Here is a 21,353-nt window from a genome sequence, read left to right as displayed (position 1 = left end):
ATTGAGAAGGGACCCAGCCAGTCCCTGCCTCTCAGTAAAGGGCTCATTGTTTTCCTATCCCCAGTTTTGAATGCCTGCACGATATCCTATCCCCTTTTTAGTCCGAGTCTGAAACCAGAAAAGCCCAGTCAATACTTCTAGTTTGAAGTCATAAGATGGGCAGCCCCTATGGAGGAGATCCTTGTTTATCCCATGGGCCCAGGTAGGCCTCAGGCGTGGACTGGATTCTTGGGTCCCAGGGTCTGCCTATGACTTAATCTTTACTGGAGACGAGTCTTTATTCCAACTGTCGACTACTCCACTAAAGACTTATCTTTTGGTTCATGAATATATATATTTATTTTTTTTGTAAGGATTGGGCTAAGTGTTCTGGTTATTATGCAAGAAGAGACAAGGAATCCAGGATGCACAATTTCATGGTTATAGGCAGTGGCGTAACTACCGCAGTAGCGGCTGCTACGGGGCCCGTCCCACTGGCACGGACCCCCCCTCCCATGGCCGGAGGCTCCGCTCCTCCGATCAGGAGAACGGGGGACCGAAGGTCTCCATGACAAACCTCGGACTTCCATGGTCTGTCTGAAGCTCCATAGAAATGAATTGTGCACTGGTCGCGCTTGTGCGCATGCGTGACCAGCGCACCTTTCATTTTTATTGAACTGCGCAGACGCCTGAAGTCCGAGGTTAGTCATGGAGAACTTTGGGGGGACTTTCGGTCCCCCGTTCTTATCGCTGCCAGCGATCACACATGTATCCCCTATCCTGTGGATGGGGGATACATCTCTCTTGTACGATAAACTATAGGCCGTTTTTCTTTTGGGGGGGTTCTGTATGGCGTTATCTACAGGGGGGGTCTGTGTGGCGTTCTCTACGGCTGGGGGGCTTCTGTATGGTGTTATCTACAGGGGGTCTGTATGGCGTGATCTTCAGGGGGGGTGCTATATGGCGTTATCTACAGGGGGGGTGCTATATGGCGTTATCTACAGGGGGGGTCTGTATGGCGTTTTCTACGGCTGGGGGGGGGTTCTGTATGGTGTTATCTACAGGGGGTCTGTATGGCGTGATCTTCAGGGGGGGTGCTATATGGCGTTATCTACAGGGGGGGTGCTATATGGCGTTATCTACAGGGGGGGTCTGTATGGCGTTTTCTACGGCTGGGGGGGGGTTCTGTATGGTGTTATCTACAGGGGGTCTGTATGCCGTTATCTACAGGGGGGATTGGGGCTATAAGACGTTATCTACAGGGCGCTGTGTGGTGGAATCTATAGGGAGGTACTGTCTACAAGGGGGGGGTTGTGTGATACCCAGCGGAGGGGGGCCCCCAGTCAAAAGTTTGCTATGGGGCCCAGTCTTTCCTAGTTACGCCCCTGGTTATAGGGTCCTGAAACCCTTTGGGTAGGAATGTTTGAGCTCTGTCCAACTAAAATGTTTGGCAGTGAACCCTCTCATGCAGAGTTTAATTTTCATGTAAAGAATGAAACCACATGTGTGCTTATCTGTATATAAACTTGATATGGGTGAGTAGAAAGTGTGCTTCTATTGGCATGTCTGGATTTGCATGTATTATTTGATCTGGGACTTCATAATCTGGAAGCAGTGGCTGGTCAGTTACTCCAAGATGGAATCCTGTAGTGGGCATTTTAACAGGGCTAGGTTTATCAATCTGAAATGTTGCAGAGGAATACGTTTTTCTCGTTAAAGTATTCACTGGGGGACACAGTACCATGGGTATAGGCCGCTGACACTAGCTAAATATAAAAAAATGTGTAGCTCCGCCTAGTAGGCTATACCATCTGTTGAGCACTCTGCTCCTTGGTTTTAGCCGAGTGTCCGTAGGAGGCGGACATGTCCTGCACTTCATGCATGACCTGCACTGCATGCAAATCTGCTAGATTTTTTTATTTTATTTTTCAGTTGCAGGGTGAGAGTCCCTCGTGTTTTCCACTTGGTGACGCCCCTGCAGGGCGGAAGGAATTCCCACTGTCCGGAAGCAGAACGACTCCAAACATCTGCCCATTGTTTTCAATGGGAAAACGGCGTTCTGTTCCGATGGGTGTTTTTTTTTACGCGGCCGTCTTGAAAAACGGGTGCGTAAAGAAAAAAAAAAATGGTCGCGATTAAGAAGTGCCGGTCACTTCAGCTGTTTTTGGAGCAGTTTTTCATAGACTCCCTATAGAAAACGGCTCCAAAAACGACAGTAAAATAACGCCGCAAATATCGTGAGTGGCTTAAAAAACATCTGAAAATCGGGAGCTGTTTTCCCTTGAAAACAGGTCCGTATATTCTGTTTTTTTTTTGAGTTTGCGTGTGAACATACCCTAACACTTAAATGCTGGCAGGCTTTCTTCAGCATTTTCTTCTGTTTAATTACTTCAGACTGACCTCGCAGTGCAAACTGGCGCTCCGCTGGCAGGGGCATTACTTTATTCCCCGGCTTTGGTTTTCTTGTAGGCCGGAAGCTGGCCACTCTCCCGCCTGCTCCCAGTTTCTTTAGGTCTTCAAGATGTGGGCTAGAAGTAACCACAATAGGGATAATGGTTAGTTTTCACTTGCTCTTTATTTGAGTAAGCGTCTAGGTGGGGGCTTTTAGACTTTTCTGTTACAAATGACACAGATATTGAGTAAGTTAAATGCCAGGCTGTTGAACTAGTAAGGCTGGGTTCACACAAGCACATTAACGTCCGTAATGTACGGACGTATTTCGGCCGGAAGTCCCGGACCGAACTCAGTGCAGGGAGCCGGGCTCCTAGCATCATAGTGATGTACTATGCTAGGAGTCCCTGCCTCTCCGTGGAACTACTGTCCCGTACTGAAAACATGATTATAGTACGGGACAGTTGTCCTGCAGAGAGGCAGGGACTCCTAGCATCGTACATAAGTATGATGTTAGGAGCCCGGCTCCCTGCACTGAGTTCGGTCCGGGACTTCCGGCCGAAATACGTCCGTCCATTACGGACGTTAATGTGCTCGTGTGAATCCAGCCTAAGAGTTATATGTTGAGGGTGGCTTTGATCCATCTGAGTTTTACTTGGTTAAATCTCTCAGGTGTGCTGAGACTAGTGTTCTAGTAGCTTTTTCAGGCTCAGAATCTTTCAAATTAAGTCGCTGAGGACTTTGATCTCCACAACTCTGTCCGGTGCACCAGTTCTCCCTCGAGCAATCCTTCAGACTGGAGTCTACTCTTTTTATACCCCTTTTGAAAGTGCTCTCCACACTCTTGGTAGTTCTTTGGTTCAGGAGGTTTTCAGTCATACCATGCTTGGATGACATCCTTGGGACAGCTTCCTCCTGTTCTAAAACTGGGACAGCCTTCATATCATATTAGACAACCCTCACTCTTCCTCTCTCCATATCTGTTTACAAACGTGCTTTTCCATAATTTCTCCTCCATGGAAGACATTCAGTGTCACTCCCCACTTCAGGAGGCAATTCTTGGCCGCTGGAATTGATCTCAAAATTTGCTAGATTATCCTTCTCCCCCTGGCGGTACATTGTGCACTCCAACTATTTCCCAGGGCTGCTCTCTTCCCTGTTTTCGCCTCACTGTACTCCCTTCTTAAAGGGGCGTCCAATCCCATTGTCTGACAATACCACCGCAGTAATTTAGCTCAGCAATGTTGCCAGATTGCTATTATGGGTCGAGAGCCACAATCCGGCTCTGTGGCCAATTCCGGTAGTGGCCTACTGAATAGCGGACTTCCTCTACAGAGGATGTCTCTACCTAGGAAAAAAAAATTCCTAGGTATAGAGCAAGTCTGGTGCTACGAAAATTAACGATCGACTCTGGCACACTACCCTTGGCATCTGCCTCTGAGATTATTTAATTGGGGAGTTTCCAGAATAGGGGTGTTCTTGTCATAGCTATTTCATGATTGGACGAAGCCAAGAAATCTGCTTTATGGGAGCAGAATAGGCATAGTAGCTATAGCTATATCCCTTTTTGGTTCTGGTGTTTTACAAGGCTGCATTGTAAGTTTCTTGCAGATGCCCAAACTCTGCTACTACTATACATATCTGCGGTGACCCTTTCAAGAGTTATTTTGTGGCATTTATGGAATATTCACAGTATATTCCATTAATGCCTGACGGATGCTGGTCCCATTTTCAGTCCGTGACCATCTCTGCATGCTGGGGGAGGGGGGATAACCTCAGTTATGGTGCTAGGTGTGGGTTTCAAAAATGTGTTTAATTGCCTTTTCTGAAAATACTAATTCCTCAAATATACAGTACATGGAGGTAAACCAAACTAGTTCAGCAAAATGAGTCCTTGTACAGACCCTAAACGAAGGTATGAACGCCACCATAAAGAAAGTTTAATGTTTGTTTACTGGATACGGTTGTATGCAATAGTGTTGTCTACTACGCTATTCCATATTGGGGTGTTTTTGTTTTATTTTGTGGTACACTGACGCATACCAGCAAGACTGAGGCCAAAAGGACACCCTTAAGGCCTCCGTCGGGCTATGGAACCCTATGGACATGAATTCCATGTACGTCTGGAGCCCTTCTGGCATACACGATAAACCAAACAAACGTGTTGTGAACCGCCTAAATGGAGGGCACAGACTGGTAGAAAGCAGCTAAAACATTGAGTAAAATGTTACCATGTAATAATAGTTCTAAGGCATATCACTACAAGAAACGTAACAAATTAGTGAAAAATGCACGGGAGCAGGAAGAGGTTACCGAGAGGAGACAGACTGCTGCTAAGCGTTCTCAACCCAGTTCTGGATTCTCTGCTATACTGCTGCTTACAGCTCTATAACTTGCTCCATGCTGCTGCTATGTATGTATGTATGTATGTATGTATGTATGTATGTATAAGATTCTCCTCTTCTGTGTGCAGTGTATAGAAGACATGATAGTCGTTAGGCTCCACCCACTAGATCAGAGACCACTGAAGTGGCGAGAGCCTGCAGAAAGGAAAACTTCTTAAAAAAATAAAGTATACAAGTCTTATAATGGTCAGAAATAGTGTTATTCCTCATGTACACCCGACTGCTTATTCTGAAAAGTTAGGTACACTTTAAGATAAAACATGGGTATGTATTTTAAAATGTTTAACAAATTCTGTACTTTTAAGCTTTTTGTCTTTTTTTTATTTTTTATATAGGCTTTAGCAGAAGAAAAGTCCATTTATGATAGATGTGGGAGTAAGAATATGTATCTTAATATAGCGGTCAACAGCCTTAAAAAACTAAGAGATCAGCACAATGTGCAGCTTGGTAAGAGAAACTTTGTTTTGTAGCCTCTGCTTTTTCCCCAATATGGAAAGGATTTTATAAATAATTATGAATATATTGTGTACGTAAACGAATAATTGTATGCAAGAGTCTGCCGTATTCTTTGCTAGCGACAATTTAGCTAACCTTGCAAATAAAAACTGAGTGCTATTTTGTCTGATTTTAAAAGGGGTTTTGTTTTTTTTTTGTTTTTTTTTCCAATCCCCTGTTCTTTAGATTGCAGCTTGTAGGTCTGATCATGTACAGTCCCTATTCATGCTTATCGAAGGTGTATAGAGTTGTGTATAAACTGTACCTGTGCAGAGACTCCAAGCATCATAAAATGTCTGATGCCAGGAGTCCCGTTCACCTGTACTATGGTCAGGCTGGGAAATGCTACCGACACACGGTCTGTTTTTCACGGCCTGTACTCTGTCATGTGCAAGAGGTGTATGGAGTAATCTCGACAGCATAACTTCAATAGACTTGTTTGAAAGACCTTACAATGCCCAAACACTGGAAATACTCAGTTTTAAATGTGGAACAACTTTGACAAGTGAACTGTTTATGGTTTTTATCCATGTGGTGTTTTTCTGTAATGCACACTATTAGGGTGCATATTCCTAACTGCTTTACCCACCAATCAATTTGCACTTGCATGAAAGATCATTAAAAAGTTCCACAGAAGCTGTGGGTTCTATGTTTGAGGTAGACACTGTTCCAATCTGTACTCTGACAGGACCTGGCCATGTTTTACATCTGTAAGGGCCTTTTCATTTCTGCATTGGGGGCCCCATTAGGGGTCTCTGTTGAAGATTCCGCCAAAGATACCGGAAACACTAATCGGCATGCGGCGCTATTTTTGGTAAATTCACAGAAAACCGAGGGAACGCCTTAAAGTCAATGGGTTCAATTGAACAGTCGAGACAACAGACGCCCAATGGGACCTGCGCTTCTGGCATTTCCATTCTGCACCTCTGCGTTCGTGTTTCCGTTCTGTGCAGTCAGATGTGAAAAGGGCCTAAGTCTGTAGACTTTAAAAACAGAACCAAAATGCAAGTTCGAGAACTTCAGCAGCCAGGTGTTCATGAGAATATAATTTAATGGAATCCCATGAGTATATTACGTTTTAAAGACCCAGTTGTAGACTCTACGTGAGCTAAAGATGCGGGTGAATTCATAAGCCGTAGCCCATTTAGTTGCGTCTATTTACAACACTTCAGCTTTACAATATGTTCTTTTCTGAAGCCGAAAGGTTGCAACTAAGCGCTAATAGAAAATTTCCTTTGCAGTCCTGCTTTCGACTTTAATTTGCAGGATCTGAATATGTGGCTAGCTGATAGCTTTGAGTCTTAACCAAATCCATTTTCAGGTTTATACTTATGCATTAGAAGATTATTAGGTTAAAAACTGATGCCAAAATATTTTTAAATATTTAGGCTTGCAGAAGTCGGGCAGCAGAAAGGTGAGAATTGGATCAAAGAAGCAAGATGACAAAAATGGTAGGTGAGCGTCTCTTTATGCAACGTGTAAGGTCATTTTCAAAAGTGATCTTTTACAAATGGAACCATGACCACCATTTCATAGTCTTGTCCTGGTAAAGCTCCCTTTTCTTCACTAATTTTTGGAGTGCTGCCTACTTTTGACTTTTTTATATCCAGAAGGAACGTGAATCAGGTCCCTGTGGCATGCACCCACATCTGTTGTCATACACTGAACAGTGGATTTGTGTCTCACTCTGGAGATTAGCTGGTGGTCATAATAATGTAACCGCCAGGTGCAGCATGGACAGCAGCTAGATGGGCTGGGAGTGACTCAATGAGGTGATGGTAGGTGGTCTCCGGTATCTGGAGCCATGCTGACTGCTGTGCAGCCCACATTTGCTGGAGGCTGCATGGGGGAGGATCCATAGAGCGAACAAGATGATTGAGGTGGTCCCACAGATGGTCAATTGGGTTCAAGTTTGGTGAATTAGGGGACCAGGGTAGCACTTGAAGTCTTGGTCACGCTCTTCCAACCACTGTCAGATTCTTCCAGCAAGACCATGCCAACCCTTTGGTCCAATTCAGATACGGCCGTGCAAACTGAAGCTTTTTTTTTTTTTTTTTCCTCTGATGCACCTTTTGTTAGCACAGGAGCAGTGATCATCTGTCTGCTTCGGAGCCCCATATGCAGTAGGGTTCGCTGAATTGTTTGACACACACCTGGTCATTCGGCCCTCGCGCACCTTCGTAGCTGACGTTCACCTCTCACATCAATGGCACATCGTGCGCCGCAGTTTCAACGCCGGTTATATCCAATCGTGCCATTTGTCCACTCAAGATACACTTGCACCACAGCAACACGTGAACAGTTCACAAACTGTGTGGTTTGAGAAATACTGCCACGCTTGGCCCGAAAGCCAAATCCTCCCTTTTTGCAACTTTGAACACATCACTCGTTTTTGCCATGAGTAAAAGGGGCAATCAAACAGCCTATAGCACACCTTATATGCCCACCAAGCCAGCCCATGACACATCACTTTCTGGGCTACACGCTGCCACACGTTTTTTATTTTTCTTCAGATCACTCTAGATAGGAATGTGGCATAGAAGTTGATTTCCTATATAATTTTGTCAAAGTAGGCCGACGCATACCGGTTACGCCGGGGATGAGTATAGAAAGCAGTGGAAGCGTTCCAAGGTATGTTTAACGTATACCTGTGACGGATGCCGTACAGTGGTATATCTCATCCATAGACTCACATTAAAAAGCATAGTATACTACGCTATTCCAGTCTTAAAAAAAATAAATAAAAAAAGTATATTAACGTAGGCTAAAAGGACACTTTTAACCTCCTGCGGGCTATTGGAGCCCTATGAACTTGTTTATCTGAGGAAATGTAATCTGCAGAGGGCCTTAACCCCTTCCCGACATATGACATACAGTTACGTCATAGCCGCGTAGGGGGAAATATGGAGCGGGGTCACGTAGTGAACCTGCTCCATACGATGCGGGTGTTGGCTGTGGGTATTGGCCCCCAGGTCCGCCATCTTTGTGCAACTATTAAGCCCTGCCTCCGCTTTAAGCCCTCAGATCGCTTGCACGATATACTTCAATACTAACGATCGCTGGTTGAAGTCCCCTAGGGGGACTAATAAAGTAAAAATGAGTGCAATAAAGTTTGTTCAAAAAACCCCCCCTTTTTCCCATTGCCCCCCCTAGAGCATAGTTAAAATAAACATAATTGCTATCGCCGCGTCCGCAAAAGTCTGAACTATTATAATATATAATTAAAAAAATATATAATTGTAAACGCCAAAATCTCTCTATATTTTTTATTTTTTTTTTGGTCACCTCATCTCCCACAAAAAATGAAATGTGATCAAGCCGTCGCATGTACACCAAAATGGTATTAAAAGCTACAGCTTCTCCCGCAAAAAATAAGCCCTCATACCACTTAACCCCTTTAGGACACAGCCTGTTTTGGCCTTGTGGACACACATGATTTTTGCAAATCTGACGTGTCACTTTATGTGGTGATAACTCCGGAATGCTTTTGCCTATCCAAGCGATTCTGAGATTGTTTTCTCGTGACATATTGTACTTTATGTTAGTGAAAAATTTGGTCGATAAATTCAATATTTATTTATGAAAAACTTCAAATTTTAGCAAAAATTCTTTAATTTTTCTCAATTTAAATGTATCTGCTTAAATAGTTACTAGTTAACATTTCCCATATGTCTACTTTATATTTGCATCATTTTTTTTCACGTCCTTTTATTTTTCTAGGACGTTACGAGGCTTAGAACTTTAGCAGCAATTTCTCATATTTTCAAGAAAATTTCAATAGGCCATTTTTTCAGGGACCAGTTCAGTTCTGAAGTGGCTTTGAGGGCCTTCTATATTAGAAAGTCCCCATAAATCACCCCATTTTGAAAACTGCACCCCTCAAGGTATTCAAAACCACATTCAGAAAGTATTTTAACCCTTTAGGCGTTTCACAGGAATTAAGGCAAAGTAGAGGTGAAATTTACAAATGTCATTTTTTTTGCCGAAATTAATTTGTAATAAAAAAAATCTGTAACACAGAATGTTTTACCAGAGAAACGCAACTCCATATTTCTTGCCCAGACTCTGCAGTTTTTAGAAATACCCCACATGTGGCCCTAGTGTCCTAATGGACTGAAACACAGGCCTCAGAAGCAAAGGAGCACCTAGTGGATTTTGGGGCCTCCTTTTTTAGGAATATATTTTAGGCACCATGTCAGGTTTGAGCAGGTCTTGTGGTACCTAAACAGTCGAAACCCCCCAAAAGTGACCCCATTTTGGAAACTAAACCCCTCAAGGCATTTTTCTAGGGGTATAGTGAGCATTTTGACCCCACAGGATCTTTTTTAGAGCGAAGGTGACCAAGAAAAAGCGATTTTTGGTGCTTTTAAATTCTTTTATTTCTTACAGCGTTCACCGTGTGCAATAAATTAAGTTTTACTTTATTCTGCCGGTCGGTACGATTACGGCGATACCATATGTGTATAGTTTTGGTCTTTTTTAAGTTTTGCAGCGTTTGCACAATAAAATTACGTTTCTATAAAATTTTATTTTCTGAGACACGCTATTCTGAGCCGTAACTTTTTTATTTTTTCGTCAAATTTGTGGGAGGTCTTGTTTTTTGCTGAACGGGTTGTAGTTTTTATTGGTACTATTTTGGGGTAAATGCGACTTTTTGATCACTTTTTATTCTATATCTTGGGAGAGGTGGTGACCAAAAAATAGCGATGCTGACATAGTTTTCCGTTTATTTTGTTTGCGGCGTTCACCGTGCTGGAAAAATAACATAGTTTCATAGTTTGGGTTGTTACGAACACTGTGATACCAAATGTTTTTGTTTTTTTTAACGTTTTCATTTTTCCCCTATAATAAATGACTTTTATTATAGGAAAACAAAAACTTTTTTTATTTTTACACTTGGAGAAAACATTTTTATTAACTTTTTTTTTTTTACTTTTTACACTTTTCTTTTTTTTACCTGCAGCTCTGATCGCTGCTATAATACATTACACTACCTAGTAGTGTAACGTATTCCAACTGTCAGAGTGGCTGTGACGTCACACTGACAGTCTACGAGGACCAGCCAGAGGCTGATCCTCATAGGCTTCCATACATGGCAGATCCAGAGGCCGTTGCCTGGCCTCCGGATGCCATCACAAGCATCAGCGGCCCCCACAATTGCATGGGGGCTGCTGATGTGCTACAAACCTCCTAAATGTGGTGATCGCAATCGAGCACCACATTTATCGGGTTAATTGCCGAAATCAGCGGCGATGAGCCGCTGATCGGCAACACTGGAGTGTCAGCGGTCGGGGACAGCTGATTTCCCAGTTCCCGATTCACACCTTGTCGCCGACAGTGCATTGGGAACGACACACTGACTTCCTGTCACTCTGACAGGAAGCCTATCAGGACCAGCCGAAGGTTGGCAGACCCGAAAGCCATTGTTTGGCTTCCATTTGCCATACTATCAGCAAACCCCGCGATTTCGGACCGGGGTCTGCCGATATGCTAGAAACCCCTCAAATTTGGCGATTGCAACCGATCGCCGAATTTAAGGGGTTAATTCGCCGAAATCAGCGGCAAAGGACCGCTGGCTGGCAAGAGTGGAGTGTCAGTAACTGTACGTCCTCGAGCGGGAAGTAACCTCTCACAACGACGTACAGTTACTCGTGCGGGTAGGGGTTAATCGACGGAAAAATAAAAAAAGTTATGGCTCTCGGAATTTGGCGACACAAAATAAATTTTCTTTTTTACACTTTGGTTTTTACTTGTAAAAGTAGTGAAATATAGAAAAAAAACTATATAAATTTGGTATCGCCGTAATTGTATTGAGCCACAGAATAAAGTTAACATGTTGTTTTAATTGCACAGTGAATTCCTTAAAAACGGCGTGCAAAAAACCAAGGAAGAGTCGCTGTTTTTTTCATTTTCTACCCCACAAATAAGTTTTTCCCAGTTTCCTAGTACATTATATGGCAAAATAAATGGCGCTACGAAAAACTACAACTCGTCCCGCAAAAATCAAGCCCTCATAGTACTATATCGACGGAAAATTAAAGACGTTATGGCTTTTGGAAGGTGGGGAGGAAAAAACGAAAATTAAAATCTGAAAGTTGTTGTTTACGACGGGAAGGGGTTAAAGCACCCATTAACTGAAAAACAAGAGCATCTCCGGTAATACTAATTGTACCCCTCCTAAAATGTGAACACATTTTTTTGTTTAGGGCAAAAGGGTATTTTGAATAATGGTGTACAATTAATAGTACATGTCTGTAGAATACAGTGATTTACTAGTTGTTTTGTTAGTCCCACAAATGAAATCAAGGTTGTATTATAACAACAAACTTGCTTTTCAGAACTTGCCGGACCTAATCTTTACAACCTGCTCAAGGATTATCTTCTCTCTGAAGACCAATTAATAGAGAATGGATATCCTAGAACGCACCCTGACAAACCTGGTAGTGCTTTCATACACGGCACATTATCTAAAACTGTAGGCACTGATGGTAAGTAATTTTTCAGTGTGGCTTTTGCTGTTTGATCTTTACCACATTATATATATATATATATATATATATATATATATATACACACACATATATATTTCTATTCATCCATGCCAGGAGAAAAATTGGCATTTTTTTCATTTAGTGTAATTTTGTGCAAACACTTTTTTTTTTTTACGCTTTAGAAAACGCTATTTTTTGGTTTTTTACTTTTTTATTCATATTAAAACGGCAGAAATAAACTTCATTCCCTATGTCAAAATGCATGCAGACTATGGCTCCAAGCCTCACCATTAGGCACACTTTTAATTAGTCATTCAAAATACATTCTAAAACCTATAAAGTTTAACTTTTATTCCTTATAGCATTAAGACGAGTGTGCTGTCGTTGTGGAGAAACCTATTCTATAACCTCTCATGGAAACCATCTACGTAAAGAAGAGTGTAGTTATCACTCTGGTAAAGTTTTGAGACATAAAGGCAAGTTGGCTGTTTTTCAGTTGTAGTATAAAATTAATAAAGCTGTAGGCTAGTCAATTAGTTTGATATATTTCTGTTTAAAATTTAAGTCCCAGGTGGTATGGAAACGCGCTATAGTTGTTGTGAAGCGGCTGTAGGGACACCAGGATGTCAAATGGCAAAGGTAAAATCTACATTCTCTTGTGTATCTAACTATTACATATCACAGTCCAGTCACCTTATTATGACCACCTCCCTCTTTCGATGTCGGCAGCGTGTAGCCCAAGAAAGTAGTGATGTTGTGGGCTGGCTTGGTGGGTATATAAGGTGTGCGATAGGCTGTCTGAACACATCACTCGTTGTTGCCATGTGAAAAGGTCGATTTATCAGATTTGCAAAAAGGGTTATTGGTTTTCAGGCCAAGGGCGGTGGTATTTCTCAAACAGCGCAGTTTGTAAACTAGTCGCATGCTGCTGTGGTGAAAGTTTATCGTGAGTGGACAAATGGCACCATTGGGAATAATCAGCGTGGAAACTGCGGAGCACCATGTGCCATTGATGTCAGGAATGTCGGCTATGAAGATGCGGGAGGGCCAAACTACACACTGCAGTGGAGCAGCTAACCGTGCAAATCAACCAGGGGGCTACCAGACATGTGTCTAAAACATTTTAGCAAGCCTTACTGCGTATGGGGCTCCGAAGCAGACTGATGGTCACCTCTCCTATGCTAACAAAGGTGCATCATAAAAGGCTTAAATTTGCACGGCAGTATCTGAATTGGACCACCGATGATTGGCAAAGGGTTGCCTTCTCCGACTAGTCAAATTTTTTTTCTGCATCATCAAACTGGTGGACATTGGTGTGTCAGGCAAAAAACATCAGAGCGCAAACACCCTGCAACCATGGCTGGGAGAACACAAGCTGGTGGCGGCAGCGTTATGATCTGGGGAATTTCTCTCCTGGCATTCTCTGGGCCCACTCATCCATGTGGAAGGCATTCTGTACCGTTTTGTGTATGAATCAATTGTTGCAGATCACGTCGTACCCCCCCCCCCCCCCCCTCCATAAATGCTGTTTTGTCTTTCCTGAGGCGGATGGAATCTTCCAGCAAGACAATTCGACATGTTACACGGCTAGAAATGTCTGACGGTCGTGCTCTTCCAACCACTAAGACTTCCAAGTACTTCCATGGCCCCCTAATTCGCCAGACTTGACCCCAATTGCGCATCTGTGGGACCACCTCGATCGTCTTATTCGTGCTATGGATTCTCCCCCACGCACCCTCCAGCAAATGTGGGATGCACAGATACCTGAGACAACCTACCAGCACCTTATTGAGTCACTCAGCCCATCTAGCTGCTATATGTGCTGCACATGGTGGTTACTCTGGATATTAGATAGTAGTCATAATGTGTGTATTTCTGCTAAAATTTCTGAAAGGAAAAATTCAGATCTTACAAAATTTACGTTTTAAGAGGTCAGTAAATTGAATCTAAAATTTCAAATTCTGCATAAAAAGTACTTAAGCTTGCCACACAAGCAAGCAGTTAGGCTAAACGAAGGATCGTCCATCGCTATTTCACCAGACCCTACCATAAACCTATTCATTTCAATGGAAGGGGAATAAGCTGCAGGAACAATGGATCAGGTTGGATTTTAATATGCTTCACAGGCTTGTTTGAGATCCTTCCCAGTTAGCATCACAAATGCTTATTTACTGATTTTAAAGGGCAGGGCAGAACAAATGTTGTAAATTATGGGGCCATTTTGTTTACTCAGATCAGGCACCATTCATATTGCGTTTGTGCTATCCGCCGAGCATACACTTTTTTTTTTTTTTTTTTAAACACAAGTATTGAAACGTATAGCTTGGCGTATACATAGACTATAATTGGTCAAACGTAGACCAAAATATCATCCGTTTGGTCTAGGTTCGTCGTGGTTTATGTTGGGATACGGTTTTTCAAAAGTACTGAAAAGCGCAGTCTGCTACGCTATTTTGTACTTCAAAAAAAGATATACGCGACGTAACTTTTTTTTAGCATTGATCTCAAAGAACGACTTATGCAATGTAATGCTGTACATTTATTTTTTTTCGATCACTTCACTTAAATAAAAAAAAAAAAAGTTTACAAAAAAAAACGTATACCGACTGAGTATATGCTAAGCATACACGCTATAAAAAAAACCACTTCCTTAAACCGAAAATGCTACATGTTTTGAAAGGTCCACGTTTTTATATTATAAAAAAAAAAAACGTGGACGCTGTGGATAGCACAAACTGATGTGAATGGGGCCTTACTTGAAAGACTTTGGCAAACAGGTGTTCTTTAAAACTGAAAGGCGTGGCGCTCCTAAATCTGAATGGCCGTTTATTTGCAAACCATCTTTACAGCTTTATTATTTTTTCCCCCCTTCCTGAAGCTACATGTGCACGATGGTCAAAAAGAAAATCTTGATGGGTTTATAAAAACTTTTGTCAAACTTCAACCATCAGATGGAAATCCTGGAATCTTTTCTGTGGATTGTGAAATGGTAATCAAATGCAGAGTTCAAAACTACTGGTTACTTTGTTTCTTTCTTTTGTCTTTTTTAATCGTCTTCTATATACCATATATAGTGTTACACAACCCATGGTCTGGAACTTGCCAGAGTTACAGTGGTCGATCCTAGCTTACAGGTGGTTTATGATACATTTGTGAAGCCTGATAATGACATTATAGACTATAACACCAGGTATGTATACTTTGTTTTTAATGCTTGTTTTGACATTATGTATCTGAGGTGTTCCTTCGGGCTTACTGAAAGGATTACCTTGTTGTATTCAAATGTGTTATGGTAGTAAGATGTGTTGGCTTCTCCAGTAGTTTCCGCATAAATGTATAGGTGATGGTTTATACTCCTTTAGCTTAAATAGCAAGACGTTCATCTTTATGAGAGACGTCATTTAAATGTGCTAATTGTTGCTCCCTTCATAATAAACGGCATCTTTTAATTTAAATGTTTTTTAGTTGGTTATTTAGTGCAAAAACGACATCACCTTTTTGTGGTTAACAGTTGGATTCTGACTAAAGTCTCTACTGTAGTCCGGTTCTATCAGTAGAAGATACCCTTATGCCCCCCAGCACACAGCCTGTTCTCTGGTAATTTTGGTTCTGCAGCTGCATTCTCTGATGTCACACATCAGATTGCAGCGACTGAGAAAAACCATCTTAGCCGCAGCACTGAGATACGAAAGAATGAATTAAAGAGGCTCTGTCACCAGATTTTGCAACCCCTATCTGCTATTGCAGCAGATCGGCGCTGCAATGTAGATTACAGTAAAGTTTTTATTTTTAAAAAACGAGCATTTTTGGCCAAGTTATGACCATTTTCGTATTTATGCAAATGAGGCTTGCAAAAGTACAGCTGGGCGTGTTGAAAAGTAAAAGTACAACTGGGCGTGTATTATGTGCGTACATCGGGGCGTGTTTACTTCTTTTACTAGCTGGGCGTTCTGATGAGACGTATCATCCACTTCTCTTCACAACGCCCAGCTCCTGGCAGTGCAGACACAGCCGTGTTCTCGAGAGATCACGCTGTGACGTCACTCACAGGTCCTGCATCGTGTCAGACGAGCGAGGACACATCGGCACCAGAGGCTACAGATGATTCTGCAGCAGCATTGGCGTTTGCAGGTAAGTCGATGTAGCTACTTACCTGCAAATGCTGATGCTGCTGCAGAATCATCTGTAGCCTCTGGTGCCGACACGATGCAGGACCTGTGAGTGACGTCACAGAGTGATCTCTCGAGAACACGCTGTGTCTGCACTGCCAGAAGCTGGGCGTTCTGAAGAGAAGTGGATGATACTTCTATACACAACGCCCAGCTAGTAAAAGTAGTAAACACGCCCCGATGTACGCACATAATACACGCCCACTTGGACTTTTACTTTTCAACACGCCCAGTTGTACTTTTGCAAGCCTCATTTGCATAAATACGAAAATGGTCATAACTTGGCCAAAAATGCTTGTTTTTTAAAAATAAAAACGTTACTGTAATCTACATTGCAGCGCCGATCTGCTGCAATAGCAGATATGGGTTGCAAAATCTGGTGACAGAGCCTCTTTAAGATCACAGCTCAGAATGGTGACTGTACACCACCCCCGCAGCTTCCTACCCAGTGTGTAGTACAGTATGTACCACAATGCAGTCTGTTGTGATGAGACCGTTTTCACCACGGGAGAGGAGGAGTGTTTGTAGCAAGTATCACTAAAAAGGAATGTCAACTATAAGGTTTTAATTTGAATTTTACTGAGGAGCCATCCTCAAAAGGTTCAAGTCAAAGCAACCGGAAAAGAAAAACAAGATGGCACAAAAGAATAATCCTGTTTCATGGGAGTATAAAACTGAACCTCCACTTATATATATGAATATGAAGTCCAATTGGCACTTCAAATCCATAAAAAAACATACATACATTTTGCTCTTGACACTTTTGTTGTTCAAACGTTTTAGACCAGATTCAGTAGAGAACCTAAATCTGCCTCAAAGTAGTATACACTCGTAAAGATTAAAGCGGTCAAAGTGTAACATAAGGGTTTAGGGTTTTTATGAAGGGCAATTGCTACGCTGTTTAGTTTTATACTTCAATAAAAGATTAGATGTATTTTTTATTAATTTTTTTTGAACCAAATGCTTGGACTTTTGATATGAGGAAAGCCTTCAATACAGATTTAGCAAAAGGGATAACAAAGATGATTAACACTTGAAAGATACAGAATTTATAACTGCCGCAATGTAAGGCCCCATGCACATGAACAAATGCGGGTGAATTGCGGTCCCATTCATTGCAATGGGCCCATGCACACAACCGTGGTTTCCGCGGTCCGTGCATTACCCAGGAGCCTGGACCGCAAAAAGAACAGACATGTCTTATTACGGCCACATCTTGCGGTCCAGGCTTGTTGAAATCAATGTGCACGGCCTGTGATTTGCGTGTGACTGCAGCTGTCCGAGCCGCAAGTCACGGCACGTGCACATCACTACGGCCGTGTGTGTGTGCGGCCTAAGCCTATTCATTTAAAGACCAGAGGGGACGCCTTCAATAGTCAAAATAATTTTTCCAATATATTGTGAGCAGGGTCGTATTTACTACGAGACACCCATGGGCATGGGTGGGTTCTTAGGGTGGCACTATAGAGGGACTGGTGTATTACGGGACATATATTTGACGCTGGACACATCAGCTGTGGCAGGGCAAAGGGAGGAATGAGCAGTCATCATTGCTGTTAGTCACATGCGGTCTCCCTGTGTACAGAGATTTATTAGTAGCAGAACTTAAGGAGCTCAGTACCCATGGCGGTAAGATTACAAATCATCCACTGAGTGCTTGTTCCCAGTCAGCCACTTCAGTCCGTGCTGATGGCGTGTAATCTAGATGCCTATGCCTCTGGTCCTGAGCTCCTAGATTACCAGCAGCAGCACCATCTGTACACGGGGAGATTGCCTATGCCTAAAGGTCCTCTTACATCGGCCAATTTTGGCCGGTGCAACGAGCGCCAATCAACGAGACAGATCGCTGATCGGTGCTCGTTTGCTCCAGTCACAAGGAGCGATGTTTGGTGACGAGCGGTCGTTACTGATCGCTCGTCTCCATATATTATCGTGTCAGTAGCAAGTCTCCCTGTTTACACAGGAAGATATGCAACCGACAACGATAATATTTTAGTAGTTTAAAACTATTCGATCAACAGATAAACAGATGTTTGCTTATCGCTGCCCTGTTTACATAGGGCAATTATCGTCAACAAGCGTTCTATGAACGATTGTTTGCACGATAATTGGCCCGTGTAAATAATTGGCCATCGGGAGCGTGTGTGTGTGTCTCCCCTCCCCCATAAACCACACTAGGAGTGTTTGTTCCCTCTTTCCCCCATAAACCACATTAGGAAAGCGTTTGTTCCCTCTTTCCCCCGTAAACAATTGGAAGGGGCTATTATGTGGACGATGTGCAGGACTATTAGGTGAGCATTTAGTAACACGATTTGCCGTAAAAAACGACGGAAAAATTGCTGTTTTCTGTGAATCCTGACTTTAAAAAAATGTGATTAAAAAGTGATCAAAAAGTCGTATCTACTCCAAAATGGTACCAATAAAAAACTACAAGTCTTCCCGCAAAAAAAAAAACACACACACAACTGCATCGGCGAAAAAATAAAAACGTTACGGCTCTTCAAATATGGAGACACAAAAACAAATAATTTAGCGTTTTTACTGTGTAAAAGTAGTAAAACATACAAAATCTATACAAATTTGGTATCGTTGCAATCGTAACAACCCGCCGAATAAAGTTATTGTGTTTGTTTATACCACACGGTAAACGGCGTAGATTTAGGATGCAAAAAAGAGTGGCGAAATGTCAGATTTTTTTTCTATTTCCCCCCCCCCCCCCCCCCCCCCCAAAAATGTGAATCAATAAATTATATGTACCTGAAAATGGTGCTATTAAAAAATACAACTTGTCCCGCAAAAAACAAGACCTTATACAGCGATGTCGACGCAAAAATAAAAAAGCTATCACTCTTGGAATGCGACGATGGAATAACGTAAAAAATAGCTTGGTCATTAAGGTCTAAAATAGGCTGGTCATTAAGGGGTTAAAGGGGCATCTTGTATTGATAACCTAGCTTTAGACTGCCCCCCCCCCCCCCATCGATCTGATATTGATGACCTATCCTGACTCCCGGCACCCCCGCTGATCAGCTGACTGAATAGGCTGCGGCAATAAACGCTGGGGCCTTTAATTTTTACCAGGCGCCGCGCAATAGTTCTCATCTACTGTAGCTGTGAGCGCATTCCTCAGAACTGTGTGCAGTGCTAAAATATTGTAACTTAAAGGAAACCCGTAACAAGCATTTCACCTATTGAACCAGCAATACCTGTAGAAGATAATTAGTTTACACAAATGTTTTTTTCACCCACTTCCAAGAAGGCTTAGTATTCAATTTTTTAGTGTTCCCATGCTGTATGCTAATGAGCATGAGTCATATCTTCATTTGAAAAGTCTTCTCTTCATTCCTCAAGCTTTTCAGAGTTTACCCCGCCGCCTTATTTTTGATTGACCACTCATCGCCTATCCCCAGCATACACGAAATCCCGCGCTTGTGTATAGACTTCCTGCTCTGGTGCGTGCGCATAACTGGACACCATAGCGGCGCAGTAACTTGATTTGAGACCCAGACGAAGCAGGGAAGGGTGTCGGACCATACATGACGGGCGCATGCGTGCTATCTCGGATAAAATTTTTGCATTCAGGGCGAGACCGTTTTAGGCGGTGGACGGGCATAAGAAGCGGGACGACCGACTGCAAACATTTTGCGCCTTTTATGGTAATAAACGGCAGACTATTTCTGGTCGGAGGATGAGTTTAGGAGAGGGGATATCGGCAATGAACTTTTGACTGCAGCCGCCAGCGAGGGGTCAGTAGAGTTAAATAGGTGAAATGCTGGTGATAGAATAGGCAATTGCATAAAGGGACCCTATTTTAATTACCGGGATTGCCCTATTTATGAACAGAAGCACTCTGCAGCTTGTCGGCACCTCAACATCTGCAACTTCCCTACATCAAGGACAGTTATCATGGATAGAAACCTGCTGACCACTATATATGCAAATTCTAAACCACTGCCAAGCCAATCTAACACTTTTTGGTCTTTTCAGAAGAATGATACAAAGTGTTACCATCCCTTTGAATACGCAGCATGTACCGTAGTTTTTGTGAAAGTGGGACAATTTTGTTTCTGGGCAATCACTAAAGAGAATTTCCAGGTGTTTTTTGGTCTATATGGAGAAATAAAGTTAAAGAAAGTTGATATGCTGTCATAGAAGGTCATTAGCTTGTTTTGCCTTGATTTACTTCCTAGAAGCTATAAAGAACACTCATACTGTTCCTTTGACCATATGTATAGGTGGTCTGGTGTCACAGAGGATAACCTAAAGAATATAACCACATCCATTAGAGATGTACAGGCCATTATGCTCAACCTCTTCAGTGCAGATACCATTCTTATAGGACATGGGTTAGAAAATGACATGACAGCACTTAAGGTATGGAAAAGCAACTGACTTGCTTAGATGTCTTGGTGGGTATTTCGGTGGAAATACATTGCGACAGCTTTAAGTCTTTAGGATTTGCTTAAAGAAAGGGAAAATTGGTTTAATTTATCCTAGAATCTGGCCTCTGTCTTTTTTAAATACGACAAGATCTTGTTTTTCATAAGCCATTGTTGGAAAACAAAAATTAGCTGCACCGATTTACTAAGATTACATTTACAAACAGAACTAGGTTTTGGGTGGGTAGAACGTTCAAATGTTTTCATACCGTGGTTGACTGCTTTAATCCCATATCCTATTTTGTCTTTTACAGCTTATTCACGATACTGTGGTTGATACGTCAATAGTATTTCCTCATAGATTAGGCGTGCCTCATAAAAGAGCCTTAAGAAGTTTAATTGCAGACTACCTACGACGCATCATCCAAGATGATGGTAAGATCATTGCTTAAAGATTATATACATCTTTGACATGAAATAACTGATTTTTACGTGTCCGTGCAACTTTTTTTTATTTTCAGGTAAACACTAAGTTTCAACCTGCAATCGTCATTCCTTTTCAGACTACCTGCTATTCAGTTTACAACCTGCTCCTAGATTTAAACTTTTCTCCCGTGTAAGTGTCCCTCCCAGTACATGCTCTGTGTGATACAGGCGATCTAGTGAAGGCAGCAGCATCCTGGACAGAGTACAGCTTTCACTCTACACTGTGCTTTCCTTCCTATCTACACTCTGATACTGGCAGCCTGTGTGATCTGCTCTCCCTGAAGCTCCCCTCCTGGCTGCTATCTCTAAGGCTGGGTTCCCACGTAGTGTAAATGCTGTGGAATTTCCGCAACGGAATTCTGTGCAGTAGCCGCAAAGTGAATGAGAATTAGAAAATCATGCGGAAAGTGTTCTGCTGTGCGTTTTTCAATTTCGCAGCATGTCAATTTATGCTGCGTGTTCTGTGCGGAGATGCAGAATTTCTGATACCCATTGGTGATCAGATTTGTTGCGGGTTTTTGCAGAGGAAACACAGTAAACCGCTGGAAATCTGCAAGT

The 21,353-nt window shown here is 42.4% G+C and overlaps 1 protein-coding gene across 1 annotated transcript in view; it reads left to right on the top strand.

Annotated features, from left to right (window-relative positions):
* LOC142651583 (RNA exonuclease 1 homolog) overlaps window positions 1-21,353 on the top strand; it is a 55,382-nt gene that overhangs the window by 27,727 nt on the left and 6,302 nt on the right. Inside the window, exons 7-15 of the mRNA XM_075826476.1 lie at window positions 5,111-5,222; window positions 6,659-6,721; window positions 11,609-11,758; window positions 12,124-12,237; window positions 12,327-12,400; window positions 14,640-14,750; window positions 14,836-14,951; window positions 20,166-20,304; window positions 20,624-20,744. Coding sequence (XP_075682591.1) covers window positions 5,111-5,222; window positions 6,659-6,721; window positions 11,609-11,758; window positions 12,124-12,237; window positions 12,327-12,400; window positions 14,640-14,750; window positions 14,836-14,951; window positions 20,166-20,304; window positions 20,624-20,744 — 1,000 coding nt within the window. The remainder of the gene's footprint in view (window positions 1-5,110; window positions 5,223-6,658; window positions 6,722-11,608; window positions 11,759-12,123; window positions 12,238-12,326; window positions 12,401-14,639; window positions 14,751-14,835; window positions 14,952-20,165; window positions 20,305-20,623; window positions 20,745-21,353) is intronic.

The sequence above is a fragment of the Rhinoderma darwinii genome, chromosome 1, assembly GCF_050947455.1.
Source record: "Rhinoderma darwinii isolate aRhiDar2 chromosome 1, aRhiDar2.hap1, whole genome shotgun sequence".
In the NCBI taxonomy this organism is placed as follows: domain Eukaryota; kingdom Metazoa; phylum Chordata; class Amphibia; order Anura; family Rhinodermatidae; genus Rhinoderma; species Rhinoderma darwinii.
Note: the sequence above shows the minus strand (reverse complement) of the source record. Positions and strands in the feature narration are given on the sequence as shown.